We start from the raw sequence: 25,680 nt of genomic DNA on the forward strand, positions 1-25,680 counted from the left end.
TTAAAAGGGTTGTTAGATGACATAATTTTTCTGCCCATCACTCATGTATGTTAATCTCCATGAAATATATTTAAAGTAAAATGTTTAATGCTTCCTTCTCACCCTCTTCCAATGATAGAGACAGGAGACCTTTATTCCTACAGTATATTGTAAATGCATTTAATGCTATTGCTCCCTTAGTTTTTCCCTTTTATCTCCACAGGGTCCTGAATATTGAGGTTACAGTAGTTGCATGGCATGGTATTACCAAAACAGTTCAAGAAAATTTGGCCCTCTTTTCAGTCAGGGCAGGTAACATTTTTAAAATTAGCCTTATTTATTTTGTAGAGCTAAGGGGTATGGATTCAAGTAGTAACTATCCAAGAGGAAAGGATTAGAAGATATGGACCAATTTTCCCCCTTGGGGATGATTAAGGAGTTTTCTTTTTTTTTCTTTTTACTTTTGAAGAATGTATTAAGCATATAGGAGGTTCCCCCCAAAAAAAAATTAATAGAAAATGTTGTTTTGCCATTTCATTTTGGGATAGTGTAATCTTAGGAAATCCAGAATGTTTGTCAGGTTCACAATATGATGAGCTTTAAAACTCAGTATGAACAGCAGTACTATTTCAGGCAATATATTTTAAAATTTGTGTCACCAAATGAGATAAGGGGCATTGTCTCAGATTATTTTTAAAAAATTATAGAAGAAATTAATTTGCATTCACAAAAACTTTTTCTAACGTTTTATTCAAGTGAAAACTGAGTTGGAATATGTAGGTTGATATAGATGGACACATCCCTACCCATTCTTAGTTACCTGTTGTGCCTGTGAATATACTTCTTATTGTTAGCCTGGAAATTCATTCTGTAAGCAATGAGTTATTCTCTCTACATTTTATCTCTGCTTCTTCCACTGTCGTCTTGTTCTCATTTTGCTCAGGGGAGGAAAAAGAAAAAAAACAACAACAGGTCAAACAGGGAAAGGACCATTCATTTTCCTTTTTCCTACTAACACTGATTTGCCTCCTTGCCTTTTCTCTAATCTCGGCTCTCACAACAGCTGACATTTTAAAGCCTCCTACACTGCTGGCTGTGCCTTGCTCTCTGCTGGCAATTTCTGTTGCATCCCCCTCTTCCTATCCAAGTGACTCAGTATTGAGGGACTACTGATCGTTCTCAGGCATTATCAGACGTGAGGCTTTGTTTTGTTTTGTGCCTTTCATTTCCTTCCCCTTATTTTTCTAAACATGCTGATACCTCCTCCTTGGGCGTAGATCCTGCCATTAGCCCTGCAGAACTGATCATCCCAGTTTCAGTGGAAGAATGATATTTAAATGGATCAACTGCATTTAGAGCCTCTACGAGAATAAAATTTAGGTGGGCTCTTTTTTTTTCCCTTGGGAGATTTCCGCCTCCATAAATATATCATAGATTACTCATTTCAGAAAGAATTAAAGCAATTCCATTAATCTTGACCATTAATCTACTGAGTGCCTATCCTTGCAATAGGACTTCAATCAACTTAATTAAAAGATGTTATTTAAAGAGTCATATTACAATTATTTCAGATTAGATTGAAGTGTTTGGTATGTTTCTAAATTTCAACCTGATTAAGAGCAATCATGCCTGACCAATGTCGGTATGCCTTTGCACCTTGGAAATAAGGATACCCAAACTGTTAAAACAGAGATATTAAATAAGACAGCACAATGTTTTTACCAGCCAACATCTGGATAAATGGCGTTCTCAAAAAAAGTAAGCTGATTCTCCAACCTCAGACTTGATCAGAAGTTTTTGTTTTATTCTGTAGCAGCATGAAGTTGCATTGCTGGGTGTTTTGTCCAGAAGTGCTTCCTGATCCTTGGCTTTGACCACCATTTTTTAAAAAATGACACTGTTTTCTTTAGAGTAAAATAAAGCAATAATCAATCATGTAAGTAAGATGCTGATGCCACAACAGCATTCCGTTTTGATAGAAGCCTTGAGAGTCAAGAACTCAAGACAGGCTGGCTCGGGTTTCATTCATAAGCTAAGAACAGAGGATCCTTAGAAGTCTGCATACTTTCCTTTGCAGGAAGGCTACTGTGACAAAGGAAGATCAGCCTGGGTACTGACAGTGGTTGAAGCAACAGCTGCAAGGACCTCACTTTGCCCCTGTTCTCACATAAAACACTCAGCCTTTTCTGTCAGTTCTCCTGGGATGGTAGAAGGAATTCTGGCTCCATTGCCAGAGCAATTTTGGATCTATCCATCAACTAAGCAGGTAACTTCTTTTGGCTGAAGAGCTGCGTTAGGCTTTGTCTTTGACAGTGTTGAAAGTTACACTCTCAAAGTGGGTTTTGACCAGGCTCCAGGGAGAGCAAAACAGGGCCAAAGATTTTTGGTTCTGCCTTCCCTGAGCAAAGATGGAACACACATTTTGCGTTTTTGAGCAAAAACAAACAAAACAAAACAAATCATATTAAGAGCTTCAGAAAAGGAAGGCCAGTTCGGTCTTACTGCTTACCACTTAATCGATCCCCCTTGCCTCCTTTTCTTCCACTCCTTGTCTTCTTGACTTTCCAGAATGTGAGTCTGAATCAATGCAAGTTCTTTGGGAACAATCATTATCAGAGAATAAAAAGACTTCAAATAAATATTTATGTACATATGAAAGCTAATCAGATTAGATTGTAAAATGACATCACAAGGCTAATCAGGAGGAGAATATGTCTACCATTGCTGTGCATAGACAGTGTTTTACAGCTACAAAGTTATGTTGCTGCCTGCGTTTTATGTTGCTTCAGTTCTGTTACTGAGTAAAAACTATAATTTTATGAGTTCTGCTTTTGTCCTTAGCAATAACTGGAAAATAAGTGTTCATATTACTGCATAATCAGTTTGTGAGCTCTTCATCATTCTGTAGCAACTGAAATCATTGACTGAGTCTGTAAGAGATTGTCATCCAGCTTGGCAAAATAAAATATTAACAGATGGTTAGGAATATATGATTGGTTTGTTTTAATTTCTGCTCACGCTATTAAAACGTAAATATCTAACACTACTTTGACACCATGCTGAATCTCCTCAAGTGGGTTTTAGGAAGATATGTTTTTGCTGAGCTATTTCCTGATGATAGCATGCAAAGCTATAATGCATACAGACCTATAACTTCATAAAAATACAATTTCTGTCATTTTCTTGTGATAATTATCCTTTAAATATATATTTATGTATTTAATTGTCCCTTTAAAAGGTAAAGATTTTATAGCTAGTATAATTATACTATTGGATTGGTGCCCTCTGTAGGCTATCACAGTCAAATGATATAAGGGTATGTGAAAGCTACTGCTTCATTAGTAGCTAAGTGAATTATCCTGATTTACATAGGTCCTCTAAAATTGTCATAATTATCTGCCTCACTAAAGAGGGAGATGAGGCATTAGGCAATTCCCCTTTGCTGTACAAAGTGCTGATATGCTTTTGGTCCCAATTTGCCTGTTTGGTCCCAATTTGATATATTCTAATATAGACATTGCATGCATTCTTGCATTCATAGAGCAATACTAGATTTCACTGTAGTTTCTCTCTGACTTCAGGTAACACTGATATGCACTAATGGGACTATCCAAACTTATATGAATTAATGTAATGCTGACATTACATTATATTTCTGAATTCTTCAAAGTGCTTCCATAAATTGCTAATTTGAAATTTCTATATTAAAATTTAGAAAGCTATGCTTGTCATCATCTCAGTGGTCAGTGAAAGAATTGGGGATAACTCCAATAGCCACAGCAGTCACTGATTTTTTCCATTATTTTTAATATTTATTTTGTAACATTTGTGTACATGTGCAAATATATCTGCCTGCCCCTGTCTTTTTGTCCTGCAGAAAAGATTAAGAATTCTAAGGAATGTACTAAAATAATGACAAATGTCAGCACACAGCAACTACCATACTGCACACAAAAATAATTGTCCATACAATATGAATTCTACACTGCCCAAGTAAAAGTTCTTCCTTTTGATATAACAGTAACTTAGGAAGGTAATGTTTTAAAATATATATTAAAAATAACTCAATAAGAAATTGTTGGGAACATTTGTAGCTCAGGGTGTAGGTTTTGGCAGGGGTTAAACAGCAAGCTCGGAGAACAGATCCCTGCCAAAATAACCCGATGTTGTACAAACAGGGGAAAGATATCCAGTTGTTTGTATCACCAGCTCCTTTCATTTAAGAACATTATTTTTGATGCTTTAACAGTATACTTCTTATACTTTCCTGTACACCACATATATTTCCTGTGCATCTACAGGATGTGTTAAGTGCCTGGGATCAGGGATTGTCAGCTTGGGCTGAGCAGCCTCAGTAAGTTGAAAAGTTACATCTTTAAGAACACTCTTTTTCAAAAGGAGAAAGGGGGAAAAACACGAAACAAAGCACTAAAAAGATGTATATAAAAAAAGACATTATACACTTATTGTCCCCTCTAGTTGAATACTGATTTATATATTACTACATATTAGTTCCCACCCCTTGTCCCAAAGATGCTTTTTCACGAGGCAACTGGACTTTCTTGTTTTTCTTTGAAGATGTTTCACTTTTCATCCAAGAAGCGTCTTCAGCTCTGAAGAATGTCCTCAGAGAAAAACAAGAAAGTCCAGTTGCCTCATGAAAAAGCATATTTGGGATAACTACGACCTGGATCACTGAGAATCTCCATAGACATTTCCCACCCCTTGGGAAATAAGCCCTCCAAAAATTTTTAAACTACTACATCTATTTGCAACTTGTTGATTTGTCTTTGATATGTTATATTAATGACCAAATATTAAAAAAAATATTAGTGAAAAAACAAAATCAGAGTTTCAAAACTCTCTGGTAACAGGCCTGTTATTGTAATCCACTTGTAGAAAATTCATCACAGCATCTTATCTATCCCAAATCACCCCAAAAGTTATAAACAAAACTTCCTGCATCAAATATCCATGTTTGTTTCTTAATATCATCTCTAGTCAATTATTGTTTAACAATTGTTCTGTATTTTATTTAATTGTTCTTTCATTATGTATTTTGTAACTTTATTTTGAATAAAATAAAAACAGGTTAAAAAAAAGAACACTCTTTTTCTAAAACATCAAAAGCCATAGAAATAAACACCAGTCTAATTTTCTCAACTGGAATTATTTCCTTAGAGATTATCAAATAGTGCCTAAAAGTCTACATGATTGAATAACATTAATCACTTTATAAATGTAAAGAGTAATTTCTCTTCATATGATGTTTCCGAGGTGTTCATGTAACGACTGTATCAGTATTCCTGTAATAACATATGAGATTGACTAGCTAGTTGAAAAGAATTTTTTTAAAAAAGAAAAATAGCTCAGATTGGTTGATAGTCAATTGATGTCTAGTTAATTTAAATGGGAGAATTATGATTATGGTAAATTCTTTGTCTTTGGATTTTAATTTTCTGTCCTCTTTTCTCCCTGCCTCCTTTATATTTTTATTATTATTTTTAGATCATATTGAAATTGTTTTACATATTCATTTGAACATTAATTGGGGAATGGGGGTAAGAGGAGCAAAATTCCATTTGCTGACTATAAAAATCTATAGCAACTAAACAATTGACAATAGAAGAGTTATTTGGTAATGCATTTTGAGACAGAGATTACCTGGTTGAAACATCAACTATGGATGCAGTTGAACATATAACATACTCTCAAAGACATCAAACGATTTCAATCTTCTTTAATTGTTCAATGCCCATTATTTGAATGGCTGGAGAAATATTTGGGATATTAAATGGCAAATGACCTCGCTTTCATCAACTGCATCTTTCATTTTTGAAATAACAGAATAACAAAATAACAGACTTGGAAGGGATCTTGGAGGTCTTCTAGTCCAACCTCTTGCTCAAGCAGAAAACCCTATACCATTTCAGACAAAAGGTTGTCCAATTTGTTCTTAAAACCTTCAGTGTTGGAGCATCTGCAGCTACTGAAGACAAGCCTTTCCACTGATTAATTGTTCTATCTGTTAGGAAATGTCTCCTTAGTTCTAGGTTGCTTCTCTCCTTGACTAGTTTCCATCCATTGCTTCTTGTGCTGCCTTTGGAGAATAGGTTGACCCCTCTTCTTTGTGGCAGCCCCTGAGATATTGGAACACTGCTAGATCATTGTGAAGAAGGTAATTTCAGTGATAAGTTACAGTAAGATGAAATCTAGGAATGAGATATGTCCTAGTAGCATAATTTTGAAATCAAAGTTTTGTTCTAAAAAAAAAACTTTGTAAAATTGCTTCACAAATATATGCAAGCACAAGTGATTTGGTATTCATGTCTACAGAGGTGAATGCTTTTCATTTAGGAATACAGCCATTGTTCATTTCAGTTCTGACTTTAAAAGTAAATCAAGAAATTAGCTGAAGGCTTGGTCATGAGTAATTACACTTGCACTCTCAGAGGTTTGCTTGCCATCCATCCATTCCTTTTTATTGATTGTGCTGTGCAAAAACACATTATAAAGCTAACTTATTTGCTGCACAATTGGAATGAATAGCTCAATTAATTCCACAGATATATCATTTGTATAAGTTGCTGAGTGCTGAAATAGGAAGTTGAATGGGCAGTTAAGAAGACCAACTAATTTAGCTATTATTTACTTTCTGTTTTTCTCATGATCTCTATGTAAGTTGTGCTTATTGCATATCTTATACATTTACTTTTTGAACATGAAAACAATTAGGAATGCCTGCAAAACCTATAGATGTAAACTATGTATATTTAGTATTTAATATATTTTTGCCCTTAGAGGATGGCTTTTCTGTACTGAATCTGGACAAGCAAAAATTGTAGTTATTTATTAAGTTGCAAAAATTTGTTTTGCCTGATTCCACAATCTCTGGGCAGCTCATATTAAAAAAAAGTCCTTGAATTTAAAAGTCTATTTAAAGCAATAGAAGTATAACAGACATCTTAAGCCCTGAAGCTTAACACTTATCAGTTTTTCATGGTCTAAAAGGGCAGCAATAATGCATTCTATATGTTTGAGAAACAATTATGACAGTGAAATGTGTTGATGATTCTAGATTTGCAAAGTCAATAAGGCCAAGCTCCGGACATTTTACTGAGGAAATGAAGGAGACTGGATTCTGCCCTATTCCATTGCAAAGCAGACAGCAACAGAAGTTCTTCTTTTTCAGCCTGGGGTTTGAAGTCTGATGGTGAGGAGTAATTCTCTCCTCCAACAGTGTGTTTGTGTCCTCCAACATCTATACCAGTGGTCTTCAAACTCGGCCCTTTTATGACTCATGGACTTCAACTCCCAGAATTCCTCAGCCAGCATGCCTGGCTGAGAAATTCTGGGAGTTGAAGTCCATGAGTCATAAAAGGGCCGAGTTTGAAGACCTCTGATCTATACTTTTCCTGCATGGTGGCACTGGGCTCAGGAAAAGAAGTTACATTATAGTTTGAACAACAGACTCAAAAAACAGACTAGAGTGGTGCTTTAAACAGCAGCAAAGATACTAACAGCACAAGTCTATACATGGCTATTCAGATGTAAGTCCTGTTGGGTTCAATGTGGCTTAGCAGATCAAACCTTTATTATAGAAAGTGCCACAATAAAATACATAGATTGGTAATTAACAACATTTTTTAAAAAAATACAATAAGATTATATATTTTATTATAGTAGCTAAAGTACGATCACCAACATTTATGCTAAAGTTCAACCATAGATGGGACAGATACAACAAATGGTTGTATAACCTAGAACAATATGCCAGGGTCCTGATCAGGTAGAAACAGTGATAGATAGACATTGTGCTGTTTACCAAGGTAGTTCTCCAAAATGGAATAAATATACATCTTCCTTGATTCTCTATAGAGTAACTAAAGGAGTATATGGCTTAGAGATTCCACAGAGCCATCTCCACATGAGCACATCCACTTCTGAAATGGGATGTTTTTATACCTCCCATACAGAACTGCAGAACTTGGCCAATATGAAAGACTGACAAAATGTCAGAATTAGAACTGAAGAGAGATAAGATGATGGCACATGTCCATTTGAGGAGAATCCAAAAACTGTAGGGTTGGATATTAGGCTTAAACTGGTTTGAAAATCAATATCCCAGATTTGTTGTTTACGATGACTGTTGGCATTTTCAAGCCCTAATGGACAGAAACTCTCCAAAGAAAGTCCTGTAGATTGGATTTGCTATTTGCTCTTCTAAGCCATGTTGATTTAAAACAGCCCCTGAGAACCAGTGGAGCCAGACCTGCAGGAAAAAAACGTCAATTTCAAAGAGAAATGAAGGAACTGCAGATCTGTTTTGATGGCTCCATTGCTGAGGCAGCTGTTTTTATCCTGTCTTTGCTCAGGTGTAGTATTTTTATATTATTTATTACTGTGGCTTTATGATTTTTATCTGTTTTATACTGGCTGTTTTATTGCTGTGCACTGCGCAGCGTCCCCTTTGGAGGAGATGGGCGGCAATATTAAATTTGGATGGATGGATGGATGGATGGATGGATGGATGGATGGATGGATGAATAAGTGTAAGGCAGCATTCTTAATGCGTCTTGGAACTGCGCATATTGCTCTTACAAATGTGGACTAGACAGCTTCCAGGATTCTAAACTTTGTAAAAAAATAAAATAAAGTAGCTGAGGGATGACCTTAGCAAGGAAAACTTTGCAAGCTGCAGGAATAAAATGTGCCTTCTTTGAATGGAAGACTCTTAAGGCAGCTTTGGGCCTACACTGGGCTATACTTCCCCTATAAGAGAAGATACTCCAAGATAAGGAACCCTGAAACTGCCACTCTGAGATATTTATAAGTACTACCTGCTCTATTGGAGGTCCATTAATTTTGTGTAACCTGGTGTTATATCATGCAATCACTGGCATTCTAATTATTTTATAATTTACTACAAGCTGTTCTTTTAGGCAAAGGGAAGACAATGTCCTCAGTGCCCTTTTCATTCCCACCTGGGAGACAGACAATATTACTACATTGTCTCCATATAGCAAGGCTGAAATTGGATGATCTGCTAACATTGGAGAGTGATGACTAGAAGATGGTAAAGCCAGGGCTTTTTTTCTTATAGAACGCTCAGAACGGCATTCCGGCACCATTTTTTTTTGCAAAAAAAATAAAAAGCTCCCTCTATTGGCTTTAGGAGTAGGCAATCTTGGCTCTTTTTTATGACTTGTGGACTTCAACTCCCAGAAATCCTGACCCAGCCACACTGAGGGGAAAGAGAGAGGTTTCCAAGCTGAGCCATGCTGGCTCAGGAATTCTGGGAGTTGAAGTCCTTGAGTCATAAAAGAGCCAAGGTTGCCTACCCTGCACTAGAGGAGGACATTAAAATTATTTACAAGGTTACTTCTTTAGGAACTAAACTTTTAGAATCTAAAACAGCTAATTCAAAAAAGTCAACAGGAAAGAACCTCACATTTTTCATCTGCTTCTGTCTTTTGGAAGGTAAAATTAGATAACAAAATAATCTGTTTCCTATGTTAACATCTCTGCAATGAAATCAAATAAAGGTAACAGGAAAGAAATGAGAAACATTTTTCTCAATGTAATATGTCTAATTTAGCTGATGCTAGAAAAAAATAGTATCTTTTGTACATACTCTGTTATAACTAAACCACTTTAAATTAAACAATTCTTAAGAATGAAATATTCTTAATTTGGACTTTACTTTTACAGTTTGGACTGTTGTGTGTTTTGAAAAATAGATTATTTAGAATCTAGCTATGTTGCACTTCAGTCTTTAAATAATTAACCTAGTATATACATAACAATATATAATGTTTTCCATGGTGAGCTTAACATCAATAACAACATTTATTAAAAAGGCTAAAATAATTTCTGGTGGTATTATCTGTACATTAAAATTTTGTTTAGTCAAAATCTTTCACTTTTCACATTCTGGACAAGCAACCTAGCAAAAGATGTTACATATGTGCATAAGCGTAGTCAGTAGCATATGACTTTTTAAAAATATCAGACATGCAAAGAAACAAAAATAAGTCCAAAATATCTGTATTATATCCAGAAATGCCAACTTTGCAACCAATATTTCTCATCCATAACTATGGCACCCTAAGGATACCTGCATACATGCAAATGCTTCTCTGGGATCAGTAACGCAGCAGGGATTGCTTTTTCCTTCCAGTAACAGATTGCTGGGAAACCAAACATGGCCTTAAGAATTCCAATGTTTGTTACAAATTTTTCTGGATGTGGTTGGAAAGAGGCCTAGAAAGAGGCCAGCACAAATACATCACACTTGTTGAACGTGCACACGCAACTAATTACAATCTTCAATTATATATGATATATCTAAAATGAGATGTCTCAACTGCAACTTGCAAACTGTTCCGTTTTGTGGCAAAACAATCCAGGACAAGCTGATCAGCAGAGCTTAGAGAGGACTCATTAACACAATTTCTGGGAAGGAAAGAAACAGAAGGACAGTTTAACATCTTCCAGTTGATGTTATGTCATGTAACATCTTCTGGGAGTTGAAGTCCACGAGTCATAAAAGAGCCAAGGTTGCCTACGCCTGGCCTATTGGCTTTTGAAAGCCAATAGGAATTGCTGCTGAGCGTGCCAAAAGACCCGGCCAGCAAACGTTGCACAGGTAAGTTGTCTGCAGCGAAGGCAGGAACTTTGCACCCTCGCTGCTGCCCAACTACACCATCTCAACTAGGTAAGTAAGAGAGGACAAGGTGTGGGAAGTGGGTTCTGCGGAGTCCATGTGCACTCCTTCCTTGTGCTTACCCGTGTCAGCCAGGCTCGTGGCCTGCCCGGTGCTGGACCTGCACCACCGTTGCCTCAACCTGCGTGCCTAAGTGGCTGCCTACCGCCAACACCCCTCACACCCATGACCACAGCCCTGGGTAAAGCTAAATTAATGAATTGATGTACAAATTCAAAAGTAAGGGGGCTTGGATATGCCTTTTCCTTACCCTTCTTTTCATAGAAACAACTGCAAAAAGGTGCTCTTAGAGGAAACATTTGACTCTCAGTGAGTTGTCAGAATAGAGAGTGGATAAGAAGGAAAAGTCTTTTATCCATACAAGATTCCTGAAGTTTTTGTCACAGCCTCTCCCTTGGAATCACACCAAAAGCTGATCTCAAATCCATAAAGACTGCAAAAGGGATGCCATTGGGCAGTGAAGAATATTTTTCAGCTTAAATGGTGTGAGACAGAGTAATGGTCTAAGTAAGGTTAAATGGTCCCCTCTAAACCCTTCCTGTTGCTCAACTCTAATATTTTCACTTTGGACACAATCCAACAGTTTTAAATAAAGATACTTTGGATATATTTTGCTTATTATATTAAGCAAAGTAATTGATCTATGGTTGGCAGGGTTAAGTCCATTTCCTCTGTTCCTCTAAAGAGGGATAACTATGGCCTCATTCCATTCAGATGGAAAATGTGTTGTACTATTAATATAAGTTAAAAGAGAAGCCAGCATTGGGGCCTAATATTTCCGAATTTAAAACGTTCTGAAAGTAACTTGTTCAAATATCCGCAGGTATTTGGCAGATGAAATCTAAAACACTACTTATAGGAGAGCAGTTAACTAGGCACCATAGCCAGGCTGAGTTTCTAAGCTTAGCTTCTCTCCCAATCCTCTCTCAATGCTTTTATAAGTGCTTTATAAAACATCTTGTGCTCTCTGAGTGATTGAGAGAACCTAATGAATTCTTAGGTTGAAAAGTGTATTTTGCAGTAAGAAGGGCGTTATTTTTAACTGTTTACCAATTTGTTAAATAAACTAAATAATGGAGCCTGAGAGTGTGGATAACAGATTGGTAGTATCTTTTCAGAGGAATCTGCTAAACAGATTTGGAAGTGGAGTTGAAGGAAGGGTTCTGAATTTAACAGAGTGGACAAGTTTTCTGCAATTTTCGAAGACCATTTATTTTGAATGAGACTTTTTGCGGTGGCCTCAGAAGACAGTGAACTACAACTAGGAACTTAATAATTACTTTAGGACTCAGATGGCAGATTAATGGGAAAGGGTCACTATGTGGGTTTATTAGATGAAGTTGTTCTGTACCAGCCTACTACCGGCCCTGCAGAAAAGGCAGGGACAACCCCTTTACAAACGGCAAGAGGCTGGAACTAAGCCTGCCAAATTTATTAACATGAAACAGAGCAAAACAAGACACGAACCATGAAACAGGAGCTATTCAAACGGTTGCCTTCAGCAAACCAGCCCTCCCACACATTCCCCTTTTAAACAGTTCAGGACGTGGCTTCTCTCTGCCTCCTTCTGAGGTGCCCCATTGCCTTCCTCTGTTTACTCCTGATTGACTGCCTCCTGCATCGGGCGTCCTTGAACAGGGCCAGCTGTGGGTCATCTTCATCCACGCTGTCAGGCTCACACAGCTAGGTCTGCGTCGTAACCAGATGGGAGGGGCCTGGCTGAGGGCTCTGCGGAACCTCAAGGCCATCATCAGCAAGCTCTCCAATACCCTCAGCAAGCTCTCCAACACCCCCCTCCTCTGAATCGTCCAACCCAACTGCCGAACCCACAGGCTGACCCTGAATCACAACAGAAGTACTGTATGTGGAACAATAAAATAATCAACCACATTTGCTCCTTTGGAGCTCCAGGAGGTTAGTTCCACATCCAGACTACCTATAAGCTGGTCCATTCCAAAGTGTGCCATTTTATAGTTCTATTTTTAGACAATTGAGCCTATAAAGAAAAGATTATTTCATTTGAAGGGAGAGACCAATTAAAATGAGTTTGTAAAAAAGCATCTGACTCTCCAATATGAGCACTGAAATTACCAGCAATAATTACTAATGCATCTGGGTACTGGCAAAGCAGTCTAGAGATATAGTTGCCAAGAATATCCCAAACACTATTAACTTCATCATGTCTGTGTAATAGGGGAAGATATATATTGATGAATAACATATTGTGAGGCTTAAGATGAAAGAAATGGACAAGGATCATACTGGCACATGGCCCCAATATACACACAGAGATGTTGAATTTTGTAGCGACCATTTTGTTCAACACTCCTGTGGAATCTTTTATTTTCAACACTGGGTAATGCCTTGAGTCTGTATGGAGTGTATCTAGAAAAAGAGATCTCATCACCTATGACCCATGTTTCTTGTAGCAACAAAATATTAAAAGAGTTAATATATTCTAAAAAGGAGATATACTATTAGGATGGAGCTCAGAAGGAAGCAGAAGTTGGGGAAGGAATCAGGATAGTTAGATTTTGGTTGGTTTATCTGGATTCTTTTCTTCTGGATGTTGGATTCTTTCTTACCTTTATTATTCTTGCTTTTAAAGTGCAATCCAGCCAGTGTTACTGATTTATTTGATTTGTATAGCCACTCACCTTCCCTAAGCAATGCTGGGCAGCTCACAGCAATTACAACAGCAATTACAACAGCATTACAACAGCATTTGATTTTTTCTACATTTAGGCAGGAAAAATCAAATGCACAGGTATAGTATAGATGGTACCTTGCTCAATAGTAGTAACTGTGAGAGGGATCTCGGAGTCCTAGTAGACAATCACTTAAATATGAACCAGCAGTGTGCTGCAGCTGCCAAAAAAGCCAACACAGTGCTAGGCTGCATTAACAGAGGGATAGAATCAAGATCAAGTGAAGTACTAATACCACTCTACAATGCTTTGGTAAGGCCACGCCTGGAATACTGCATCCAGTTTTGGTCACCACGATGTAAAAAAGATGTCGAGACTCTAGAAAGGGTACATAGAAGAGCAACAAAGATGATTGGGGGACTGGAGGCTAAAACATATCGGGAACGGCTGCTGGAATTGGGTATGTGCAGTTTAACGAAGAGAAGAGTGAGGGGGTGACATGATAGCAGGGATCCAATATCTCAGGGGCTGCCACAAAGAAGAGGGAGCCAAGCTATTCTCCAAAGCACCTGAAAGCAGGACAAGAAGCAATGGATGGAAACTAGTCAGGGAGAGAAGCAACCTAGAACTAAGGAGAAACTTCCTGACAGTTAGAACAATTAACCAGTGGAACAACCTGCCTCCAGAAGCGGTGAATGCTCCAACACTGGAAGTTTTTAAGAAGAGACTGGACAGCCATTTGCCTGAAATGGTATAGGGTCTCCTGCCTGAGCAGGGGGTTGGACTAGATGACCTCCAAGGTCCCTTCCAACATTATTGTTGTTGTTGTTGTTGTTGTTGTTGTTATTATTATTATTATTATTATTATTATTATTATTATTATTATTATTTAAAAAACAGAAAACAAATCAAAACAAATATGCATCTTTTACGTTAAGTAATTTCTGCTAATTATGCACATACTTCCATGAGCTTTTAGTACAACAATGTGGAGGTGGTTTCCTATTAACTTTTGGGGAAGTATTTTTTCAATTACTCAATTTAATTTAGAGCCCTTGTATTTCTAGTGATGTCACAGAAATGGTGGCATATCTATATTAGCGTGCATGAGAAAACCTAGAGTGAAACTGCAGTTCTGGGGGTGTTATATTTAACATTTTCTGCGCATTTTCCTAATAGATAAACATGCCCCTTTCCAGATCCATTATCTGAGAAAGCCTATGTCCACACATTCCATATAGATGGTTTTCATTAGATGAAGTTATAAACAAAGAAAATAATTTGAACAAATTTCTCCAGTGCTCCAATCCTAATATAAGATTCTCACATGAAACTCAGTTTTGTCTCCAATTCCCACGGATGATTGAAGTTAGTCATTACTGACTTTGGAAAGCTCCAAAGAAAAGAGGACTTCTAGAAAAGGTGTTGGAGAAAGAGGAAGATGGAGCAACCACCTGAAGCATTCTTAGCAATATCAGCCTTCCAGTAGGGCCAAACAAATGAAAAATGGAATATGAAATGACTGACACAATCCATTCATTCACTCACAGTCCCAAAGGTGCTTTTTCACGAGGCAACTGGACTTCCTTTTTTCTCTTTGAAGACATTTCACTTCTCATCCAAGAAGCTCCTTCAGAGCTGAAGAAGCTTCTTGGATGAAAAGCGAAATGTCTTCAAAGAGGAAAAATGAAGTTCAGTTGCCTCTTGAAAAAGCACCTTTGGGACAACCATGACCTGGATGACTGAGAATCTCCATAGACATTCATTCACAGGACTTATTTCATATTAAAACTATATCCATATCATCTATTTTAAATACCTATTTTAACCATAGTAAACATATTTTTGAAAAATTTTCATATAAAAACCCCCTGCTGTTAAAAAGCAAACACCAGATAGCTAAATGTATACAATAAACAAAGCAATTATAATTTTCTAACATAGGCCCTCCTGGGTTTATTGTATACAACTATACAAAAAACAAAGCAATTATAATTTTCTAACACAGGCCCTCCTGGGTTATAAATAAAACAGTAGAGCTCGGTGACTCTACTGTGAAAAGTTGTGCCCGCATTTCTCTGTTTAGAGTAATAGAGTGAATGAATTGGGTTTCCAGTCCATTTGTTCTAAATAAGTACTGTTATCATAGATATAAGATATTCAATACCACTATTGATATGGTCAGATAAGTGTTTGTTTAAAAATAATTGAGAATTAAAGAAGTTAAGAATACATTAGGAGCAAATTCTACTTGAAAAATCTTGTCAATTAATTTACGGTATTATTGGAAGAGACAATGGAAGCCAGGAATCCATAACATACTTCCTTCAGGCACCAGTGTGCTTCCATTCAATTCCCCTGGTGACCAACAAGTTCAGCTTCCCTTACAGCTTGTTAAAATATTTTAATTAATTATTTACATTAATTAATTTTAATTAATTTAAGTAGGCTATTGACCTGCTGCAGAGCAATGCAATGCAATTGATTTGCAAGAATGCCTTTGGCATCCCAAGAAAGCTAGTTTGCCTTTTGGTAAATGGTGTCCAGTGACTGACCACGCTCATCACGGCAGCCCTGTAAGTCTGCCAGTTTTTTTTCCAGGAATCTTGTCTGCAAGCCTTTCAAATATTCTCGCTTTCCAAGTGTGCCTCCATCCTAGAAACACTGAACAAATTTTATTTATTTATTTATTTATTTATTTATTTAATTAATTAATTAATTAATTATTGAACTTATATACCACCCTTCTCCCATGGGACTCAGGGCGGTTCACAAGGTAATTAAAATAACACTACAAATACAAAAAAGTTAATAACAATTAAAATAATTAAATTATCCTTGAGTAAAATATAAAACGCCTATAGCCCCAATTAAAACCCAATTACAATAAGTTAAAATTAAAATTCTCAGTCCTGGCCGGAAAGCTCAAAGAGCCAGGTCTTCAGGTCCCGGCGGAACGAACGAAAATCAGGGGCAGTCCTGAGCTCTACGGGTAATTGTTTCAAAAGGGCAGGCGCACCCACAGAGAAGGCCCTCCCCCTGGGTGTTACCCGCCGGCAGTCTTTTGACGGCGGCACCCTTAGAAGGCCCTCCCTGTGGGAGCGCACAGGACAAAGGGAACTTGATGCCGGCAGCAGGTGTTCCCTCAGATATCCCGGACCCACGCCATTTAGGGCTTTATAGGTCATCACCAGCACCTTGAATCTCACCCGGAGGGCAACCGGAAGCCAATGCAGCTCGCGGAGCAGAGGTGTTACATGGGAGTATCGGGAAGCCCCCATCACAACTTGCGCGGCTGCATTCTGCACCAGCTGAAGCCTCTGAGTGGTCCTCAAGGGCAACCCCATGTAAAGAGCGTTGCAATAGTCTAACTGGGAGGTCACAAGCACATGAGTGTCTGTGCGCAAGGCATCTCAGTCCAGATAGGGCCGCAACTGGTGTACCAGGTGAACCTGGGCAAAGGCCCCCCTGGTCACAGTTCCTATATGATCCTCAAAACTAAGCCGCGAATCCAGGAGGACACCCAAGTTGTGAGCCCTATTGCTCAAGTTATTTATCAAAATAAAATTTTAGGAAGTTGAAAAAAAATATCCTAGTAGGTAGCTCGTTCCAAGCAGACAGCTATGTTGGTCGTTCCTGGACAGCTGGTGTCAGCTCTCAGCCTTCCTTAACCCTCCTCCGCCCCCCCCTTTTTCCTGGCCTCAAACCTAAAGCAAAGCCTGGAGGCTGATACTAAACAATGGTTTTAATCTATTACATTGGTAACAGCTTTAGTTAAAGATGTGGGATTTTTAAAATAGAGTCTACATCGGTGTCTCTCAATCTTGGCAAGGTTGAGAAATGCCAGCTAATTCTCAGCCACTCATCATGTCTCAGAACATTGTCAATCGAGTGGGAAGGCGAGATCTCTCGGATATACGGAAATATGAGAGAAAGAGATCACAAGGTTTCTTTGTCTGGCTTCCCTTCAGAGAATCCATGTTGGTAATTTTCTTCTTAAATGTGTATTAATTATTTGCTTTTGTGTTTATTCATTTTCTTGATACAGATACACAAAAGAAGGTTCCAGAGGATTTTGACATAGACATGGATGCACCAGAGACAGAGAAAGCTGCCATGGCGATACAATCTCAGTTCAGAAAATTCCAGAAGAAAAAGGGCGGCTCTCAGTCTTAGTCTCTACCTCATGTTTTTTGCCATCAAACGCTTCCTAGTCTATCCAGAAATGAAGAATTAAAACATTTAGATGCATGTACAGGAATAACCACTATTTAAAATCCCAACTGTCAGGTATCAAAAAAATTATGCATATGTTGTGGCTTAGTCTCTATATTGACATCCAGTATCAGTTCTTCTGTAATCCACATTTTATCTGATATTAAAATAAAATATTAGGATGAATTTACTTGGTCAGTCTTGATCTGCATTCTTATATTATTTCAATAAATTCAGTGGTTTAAATTAAAACAATGTAAATGCCCCCTTTTATCTTCACTGGGAGCTTGGAGATAGTCATCACATTACCTTATAGCAATAGCAATTAGACTTATCTACCACTTCATAATGTTTTACAGCCCTCTCTAAGTGGTTTACAGAGTCAGCATGTTGCCCTCAACAATCTGGGTCCTCATTTTACCTACCTCTGAAGGATGGGAGGCTGAGTTAATCTTGAACCAATGAGATTCGAACTGCTGACAGTCGGCTGGCAGTTGGCAGAATTAGCCTGCAATACTGCATTCTAACCACTGCACCACCAAGGCTCATATGTTTAGAACTTATTTATTTTCTAAGGAATGAGAGCATAGATTTTTCTTACCTCATTTGGTGAACTAAGGTATTATCCATACATGCCAATAACCAGTGTTTTCTCTGACTGGAAGGAGCCAAACATTTCAGCCATATTCCAGTCTAAATATTTGGCTGACCGATATCATAATAATATGGGAGTTCTGAGTGGTGACATGGGTGCTTTAACCCCTACAGAGTTTGGAGCGTCAGTTCTGCCCTTGGCACCCCCAACTACTTAAACATGGCTTCACTCAAAATGCCTACAATTTATGGACTATGTGGAGCTCCTAGCAAATTAGCAAAGTATTCATTTTAAGAGGAGGCTTGGATAATGCTCCAGAAACAGACTCACTTGAGCCTCCTCCAAAACACATCTATTCAGATGTTAACTATGGTATATAAAGTGGAAGTGAAAGGACCAGTGGCCTGTCATAGAATTTTTATTACCTTGACTACATCAACCTTTTCAAGACAGCAGGCCTTGGAAGCAAGATGGAAATATCCATAGAAATAACTCAAGTTGATTCATGTTGAACGAGATTATTTAGTTTTTAATATTAAACAGCAGTTCCTCCATGTTTCAAATAGGAATCTTCTATTACCGGGAATAGACCAGTAAATGAGAAGATCTGTCTTGCTGTTCTTTCCAATCAGTATATCCAGCAGCTCACATACTCAAAGGAAAGATGCCTGCAATCAAATGTTATTCCTTTTTTAAAACAATGAAATATAAATATAAATAAAATATAAACAACTCATCGAAGTAAAAATGTGATATAGATTAACTCTCATGCAGACACATTCAATCACAGACATTAAAAATTAATTCGTTTCAGCAATAGTTAAGATCGGGTTCTCCTCACAATAATTGTAGAAACATTTCAACAAGTAAGGCTTCCAGCACTCATAGCTAGGATATCCTATTAATATTACGGCAAAATCTGAATCCATTCAAATGCCTTATTCTCTCTGAATGCAAAGGTATAACACTCACACTGAGATTCTGAATTTATTTCAATTATAAAAAGGCAATAAATATGGGGAAAAAGTATCATTTATATATCATTGATGCTGATAGTAACAATGCTGCAAAGCAGTCAAATGCCATTTGGTGTTAAATGTGGGGCATATCAAATTAATCAAAAGCTTCCGTACAGGAGTTCCATTTACTAAATGCTTTCTGCATTTGCAAGCTGACTTTCAGATTAATTGGCAGACATCAAAGGTTATCCAGCCAATTCATGACATCAATACAATCATGTAAGCCAGATATTTAATAGTAATCTTTTCTGATGAGATCACAGGATAAAAGAAGGCAGGGAAGGTGGGGTTCTTTCCAGCATCTGCCAACTTCAAGAATTGCCTCCTGTGACTGTTTTAGCACAATGTATTCCCTCCCTGCCACCTGCTTTATGTAGTTCTGCCAGATTGGAAATTGCAATATTTACTACTGCTCTAATTTTTATACAATTTGCACACGAGGGAAGAACAACAGCATGAGAACTACTGAAAAACATTTTGAATTCTTTCAATGAGATTTAGATCTCTTACCTTCTATTAAGCAATGGGTTAAATATTTTGGTCCCTCACCTACTTTATTCTCAGCATAGAGAAAAGGACACTTACAGTTCATGGGAAATTTTGATTATTTTTATTGTCCAACATATAGCATTTCTGGGCATAACATGTGGACATAATTTGTTTCAATCAAGCAAAAATGAATTGCATGTATGAGCCTTTTTCAATCTGACATTTCTTGAAATATTAGAATATAACTCGCATGATACCCATCAGTCATATTGACTTAAAAGTGTGAGAATTGCAATTTAACAGCTTTAGAGGTTATTACACCAAATAGAAATTTTTTAGTAAGGCTAGAGGCTCTCCTCCAAAAATGCATCTTTATGGTTGTTTAGAGTGATTACAAAGACTCCATACAGTATTAGAAAGATACAGATGCTTCCCAACTGCTTATAGCCAAATAGATTTCATTTTATGTGTGTCAGTTAACAAATGTAAACAGGTTTCCTCATGTCCCTCTCTGCTGTTTGGAGGCACAGCATTTCCTGTCCTGAGCAATCCCAGCAAAACTGTCCACATGTTTCCTTTTGTTTAGTTTACCTGCTGAGCTGCAACAAAACCAAAGTTAAAGCAGTGAGAGGTAATCCACTGCAGTGTAGCAACTCAACAGACAGTGACATCTGTGAAGAACCAGTTGTTCTGGAAGAGCATGATAGCTCAGCTGCTGGTCTCTGGATTAGAAGGAGCAATTTGTAAATACCATAAATACCCTGGACTTACCATTGACAGAGGTAGAAGAATAAAGAAAAAAAGTGCTGATCAAATCCAGGTATCATTTTTGTTGTTCATCCAACTATTTGTGCTGTGACAGATACAGCTCGCCAGGACTGCCTGTCAATATCACTTCTTTGAGTTCTTATGAGCTCATCATGCTTGTGATATCTTTGGCTGGCTTCTTTTTCTATTCTATTTTTCTAAACATCAGTGTCTTGGTTTCACATCATGTGACCACTATATTTAAGCCTTAATTTCATCATTAGCACTTCCAGTGAGCTGACAGTTTTTACTTAATCTAATACTGAATTATTTGCTTCTCTTCCTGTCCAAGATTTCTCTCAGCAATTTTTCCAGCACTGCTGTTCAAATGCATTGATTTTTTTTTCTTTATTCGGTCTCTCTGATGGTACAGCTTTCACAGCCATATATTACAGTTTGTGGCTTTGACAGCACAGATTTATTTATTTTTTTAGTAATGTAATGTCTTTACATTTTAACGTCTTATTTATGATCTTTCCCCCAAGAAGCAGATATCTAATTTTTCATTATAATAATCATTATTTCTGTAGACTTTTGACCCCAGGAAGTAAAATATGTTACTGCATCTATCCTGGCTCCGGTACTCCCGTTTTTCATCTTCAGTAAAAATTAGGCTGCCAAAGTAGTTTCATCACAACTTCTGAGATTGTTCATATTTCTTCCAGCAATTTTAATTCCAGTTTCTGTTTCTTTTAGCCCACAATTTTTCATAATATAATCTGCATGTGTTAAGTAGATAGGATGATAGTATACATTTTGGCGCACTCTTTTGAAGCAATTGGTTGCTATTATTTTCTAGTCAGGGTAAAATATCTGCAGGTTAGGTGCTGAAAAAGAAATCTTCAGGTCCAGTTCCAAGTCGGAAATAAATAAAACGGAGGCAGTTTGGAAAGAAGGTTCTGTTTATTGAAGAACAGAATCAACAACAAGTGGTTCTGGGACAGCTGACCAAAATGGAGTTGTGATAGGTGGGGTTTTATACCTTATTTGGGATTTTGTGTTTGGAATGTTCCAGGGGGTTGTACAATGAGGTGGGCTTTTGTGTCGTGTCTTTTGCTAGTCTGAAGAGGGTGTAGAATTAATCCTATTATGTCCTAAAGGTCATGCTCCTATCCTTGGAGGCTTTGTTTTTCTAATTCCATCAGCTCAAACTTTTTCTGGGGCTGGGGCTGAAGGTATTTTACTTATGAATAGGTGGCCCCAAAACTGTGTTTCTAAAAGCTAGCCTGTTTGAGGAAAGGAGACTAAGGGCTGGTTTCTACCTAAGATTTTTCTCCATTATTCCTTTTTTTCTGCCTTTTTTAAGATCCCCCAAATTATTTTCTTCTTTAGGAGGGTAGATGGGTGCTGACTTCCAACATAGGTATGGATAGCCTCTAAAACACTTAGCCCTATTTTTTTAAGGGTTGTCCACGCTTTGTGGCAACCCCTGCTTCATAGGCTCTGTAGAACCAGCACTGAAACAAATGTCTTAAGAAGTCACTTGACATTTCCATTATTTGTCAGATATTTTCAATGAGATCCTCAGTGCTGCTGGTGAAATCAGATTGTATCTCCAGTACTTCTTGTTCCATATATTGCTAAAGTCCAGGCAGCAAAATCTTGAGCATTATCTTCCTAGCATGTGAGATGTGTAATTGTTTTCTACCCTGAATACTCTTAGCTCTGCCCTTTTTTGGTATTGGAATAAAGACTTATCTTTTCCAGTCCTCTGGCCAGTTCTGTGTTTTCCATACCCACATCAAAACTGCAAGAAGCACTTTAATGCTATGATCTTACAAGCAGATCTATTGGAAATCAATGGTCATAAACCATTGACGTTTTTGTGTTTTTTTTTCCTAACGTCTGGTTTTAGTTTAGTGGTCATGCCTTTGTATGTACCAGTGATTTGGAGGTCTTTTTTGTGGAGTCTTTTCATGTATTCTTTACATTTTCTTTCTCCATTTGTCTTTTACAGTATTATGCCCATCTTTGTATGAAAGTTATTCTTAATTTTCTTAATTTCAAAATTATTCAGCTACTTGGGTCAAATGACGTGTTAATCAGCATATTTTAAGTAAATGAATGTAGTAATCTAGTTTTGAAGAAAAGAAAAAAGAAAAAAAAATCATTCCGCTGTGTTTGAAATGGTTGTGCATATGTTTAAATTTGCCTCCTGCATTTATAATGTTGTCCCATAGACTCAGGCCCAGGCTGCTTCTCCACCAGAGACTTAGGGCACAGAAAGCCATATGAACAGTCATTTCTCCTTTTCTGGATTGGTAGAAAAGTTTGCCAGCCTAAAGTGTACTGTCCAAACGGCTGAGTGCTGCAGCTGTATTCCGGCATAGGTTAAGAAAAGCAATTTATTAATTCTCTAACTTCATTTCCCCTCCCACTGAGTATCCTCTGTTGGTGTAAATTACAATTAACAATTACTTTACTAAACATCAGAGGGCATCTGGTGACATCTTTTCTAACTAACAAATTTTGGCTTCCATCCACCAAGCAAAAATGTTTTACATCCACTCTTAAATATGCTATTCCCAATTCTCAGCACTAGTTTATACTCCATGGGAAGGGATTTTTATCAATGGGGCTCTGCAATGACAGAGGATAGGTGCAACATACATATAATTCCATTTTCAGTTTTCTTACTTCTGATGTTAAGACCTGAAGTCTTTATCTGAGTGGATCAATGAACTAATATAGGACAAACTTGATCTTTGCTATGCTGGACTGCCCTGCCCTGCCCTGCTCATCAAAATGAATGGAAGATGACTGGATACTGGAGGACTATATGGTTGCTTGATTTATTTGCTGCATGATATCTTACTGAGTGATATCTACACTAAGTGCTGTCTAAAATTTGCAAAATATAGTTCACATTATTCAGAAGAGACTCCCATTGTGTGCAGGAATAGGTAGGTTGGGGTGGCCTTAAACTCAAGAGACACATTTTAGCATTGTACTAGCACACTTTGAAGGGACGCAGTGGCTCAGTGGGTTAGGACGCTGAGCTTGTCGATCAGAAGATCGGCAGTTTGGCGGGTCAAATCCTGAGTGCCGCATAACAGAGTGAGCGCCTGTTACTCGTCCCAGCTTCTGCCAACCTAGCAGTTTGAAAGCACGTAAAAATGCAAGTAGAAAAATAGGGACCACTACGGTGGGAAGGTAATAGCGTTCCGTGCGCCTTTGGCATCTAGTCATGCCAGCCACATGACCACGGAGACGTCCTCAGACAAGTGCTGGCTCTTCGGCTTTGAAACGGAGATGAGCACCGGACCCTAGAGTTGGAAACGACTAGCACGCATGTGCGGGGGAACCTTTACCTTTACCTTTACCACACTTTGATCTTCCCTTATATGAGAAGTGCATCTCTGAAAAATGATAAGATCCCAATTCACATCTTACATTTTGGTAAATTACATTCACAAAGCAGAAATAATCTCATTCTGTATCATTTTTGAGCAGAATTACATCAGAAGACATCTGGGCTTTGCATATTAACCCTAACTGCAAAATCATTTGGAATTAAAATTGTACATGTTTGGCTAAACCTGAACTGAGACATGACTAATATAATCCTAAAATGTTTATCTAATTGAACTTTAAATGAATTCAATGGTCCCCATCTTTTACCACTAATAATTCCAAACCAAACAGTTGCTACAGCTGAACTTCTCATTTTATTTTAAGCCAAAGGTTTTTTTCCCCCCCTATGTTTTAACTCTCATCCCATGGGTCTTTTATGATGTGTGGACCATTAACTTGGCTCTTCACAACTATTGAGTTCTACAACAATAAAAGATCCTTCTAGGGTCCTTTTGGGAGAATATCATAATTATCTCTACGTTCAGTGGAACTGATGAGCAAATGCTGAATCTCTTTTATTTTTACTCAAACTATTTTCCCTCACCATCCTCTCCCCAGTTCATAATTCCTAGGAATATATCCACTGACAAGTTTACACTGCTGTGTTTAGACAGTCAAGATATTTTGGATCAAATTCAAAGCTGTAACCAAACTGATGTACTTCCTCCTGAAGCAGATTATACAGTAGCTACTTGGAAATCTTTCAGTAAACAGGCCTGATGAAAAACCTGCTGTGCAAGCAACCTATATATCTTTTCTAATTCCAATCTATCCAGTTACTCAAACTGTTCAGATTACTCCTATACACCAGCTGGCTTGACTCCAGCAGGCAAATGTACTGTAGCTGCCAGGAACGAGACTGTCAAAATCTAGGGGAAAGGAAGGGAAGGAAAGCATCTGCAGCTGCCTAGATGCACTTTCCACACAGCACCATAATAATAATAATAAGTTGGAAGGGACCTTGGAGGTCATCTAGTCCAACCCTCTGCTAAGGCAGGAAACCCTATACCATTTCAGACTAATGGCTGTCCAGTCTCTTCTTAAAAACTTCCAGTGTTGGAGCATTCACCACTTCTGGAGGCAGGTTGTTCCACTGGTTAGTTGTTCTAACTGTCAGGAAGTTTCTCCTTAGTTCTAGGTTGCTTCTCTCCTTGACTAGTTTCCATCCGTTGCTTCTTGTCCTGCTTTCAGGTGCTTTGGAGAATAGCTTGACTCCCTCTTCTTTGTGGCAGCCCCTGAGATATTGGAACACTGCTATCATGTCACCCCTCGCCTTTCTCTTCGTTAAACTACACATACCCAATTCCAGCAACCATTCCCTATATGTTTTAGCCTCCAGTCCCCCAATCATCTTTGCTGCTCTTCTCTGTACCCTTTCTAGAGTCTCGACATCTTTTTTACATCGTGGTGACCAAAACTGGATGCAGTATTCTAGGTGTGGCCTTACCAAGGCATTGTAAAGTGGTATTAGTACTTTGATAGTATAAGGGGAAGTGCTGGTTGTACTTTAATTTTGTAGCGAGAGGGGTGCTAAGGCAACAGACAACATTTTCCATAATGTGGTCTGTAGGCTAACATGAAGTAGGCTACTCTTATTAGTAGCAGAAGATGAAAGGAACTGATCCCTAACTGTCAGTTCAATCTGGTTTGTTTTCCTGCCCTTAATCGAAAGAAGAATTTAGGTATCTCTAGTTGGGTTGTTGAGAGGAGGAAGAAAAGGGGAAACCTGAGCTGGGTATATATGCGCATTTACCTTTGTGTCTGAGGGGTTGCATTTTTGCGCAGCTTCTTATCCCATATCTGCCAGTGTGTGCAGTTCTTGAGGCAAAATATTTTGCTAGCTGAAGT

General features: G+C 37.9%; 1 protein-coding gene across 1 annotated transcript in view; it reads left to right on the forward strand.

The window, feature by feature from the left end:
- The window catches only part of PCP4 (Purkinje cell protein 4), a 63,329-nt gene extending 45,619 nt beyond the window's left edge, over positions 1 to 17,710 (forward strand). Inside the window, exon 3 of the mRNA XM_081327766.1 lies at positions 17,402 to 17,710. Coding sequence (XP_081183892.1) covers positions 17,402 to 17,529 — 128 coding nt within the window. The 3' untranslated portion in view covers positions 17,530 to 17,710. The remainder of the gene's footprint in view (positions 1 to 17,401) is intronic.
- Positions 17,711 to 25,680: the final 7,970 nt, after the last annotated feature.

The sequence above is a fragment of the Vipera berus genome (genome assembly GCF_964194415.1).
Source record: "Vipera berus genome assembly, chromosome: 4".
Classification (NCBI taxonomy): domain Eukaryota; kingdom Metazoa; phylum Chordata; class Lepidosauria; order Squamata; family Viperidae; genus Vipera; species Vipera berus.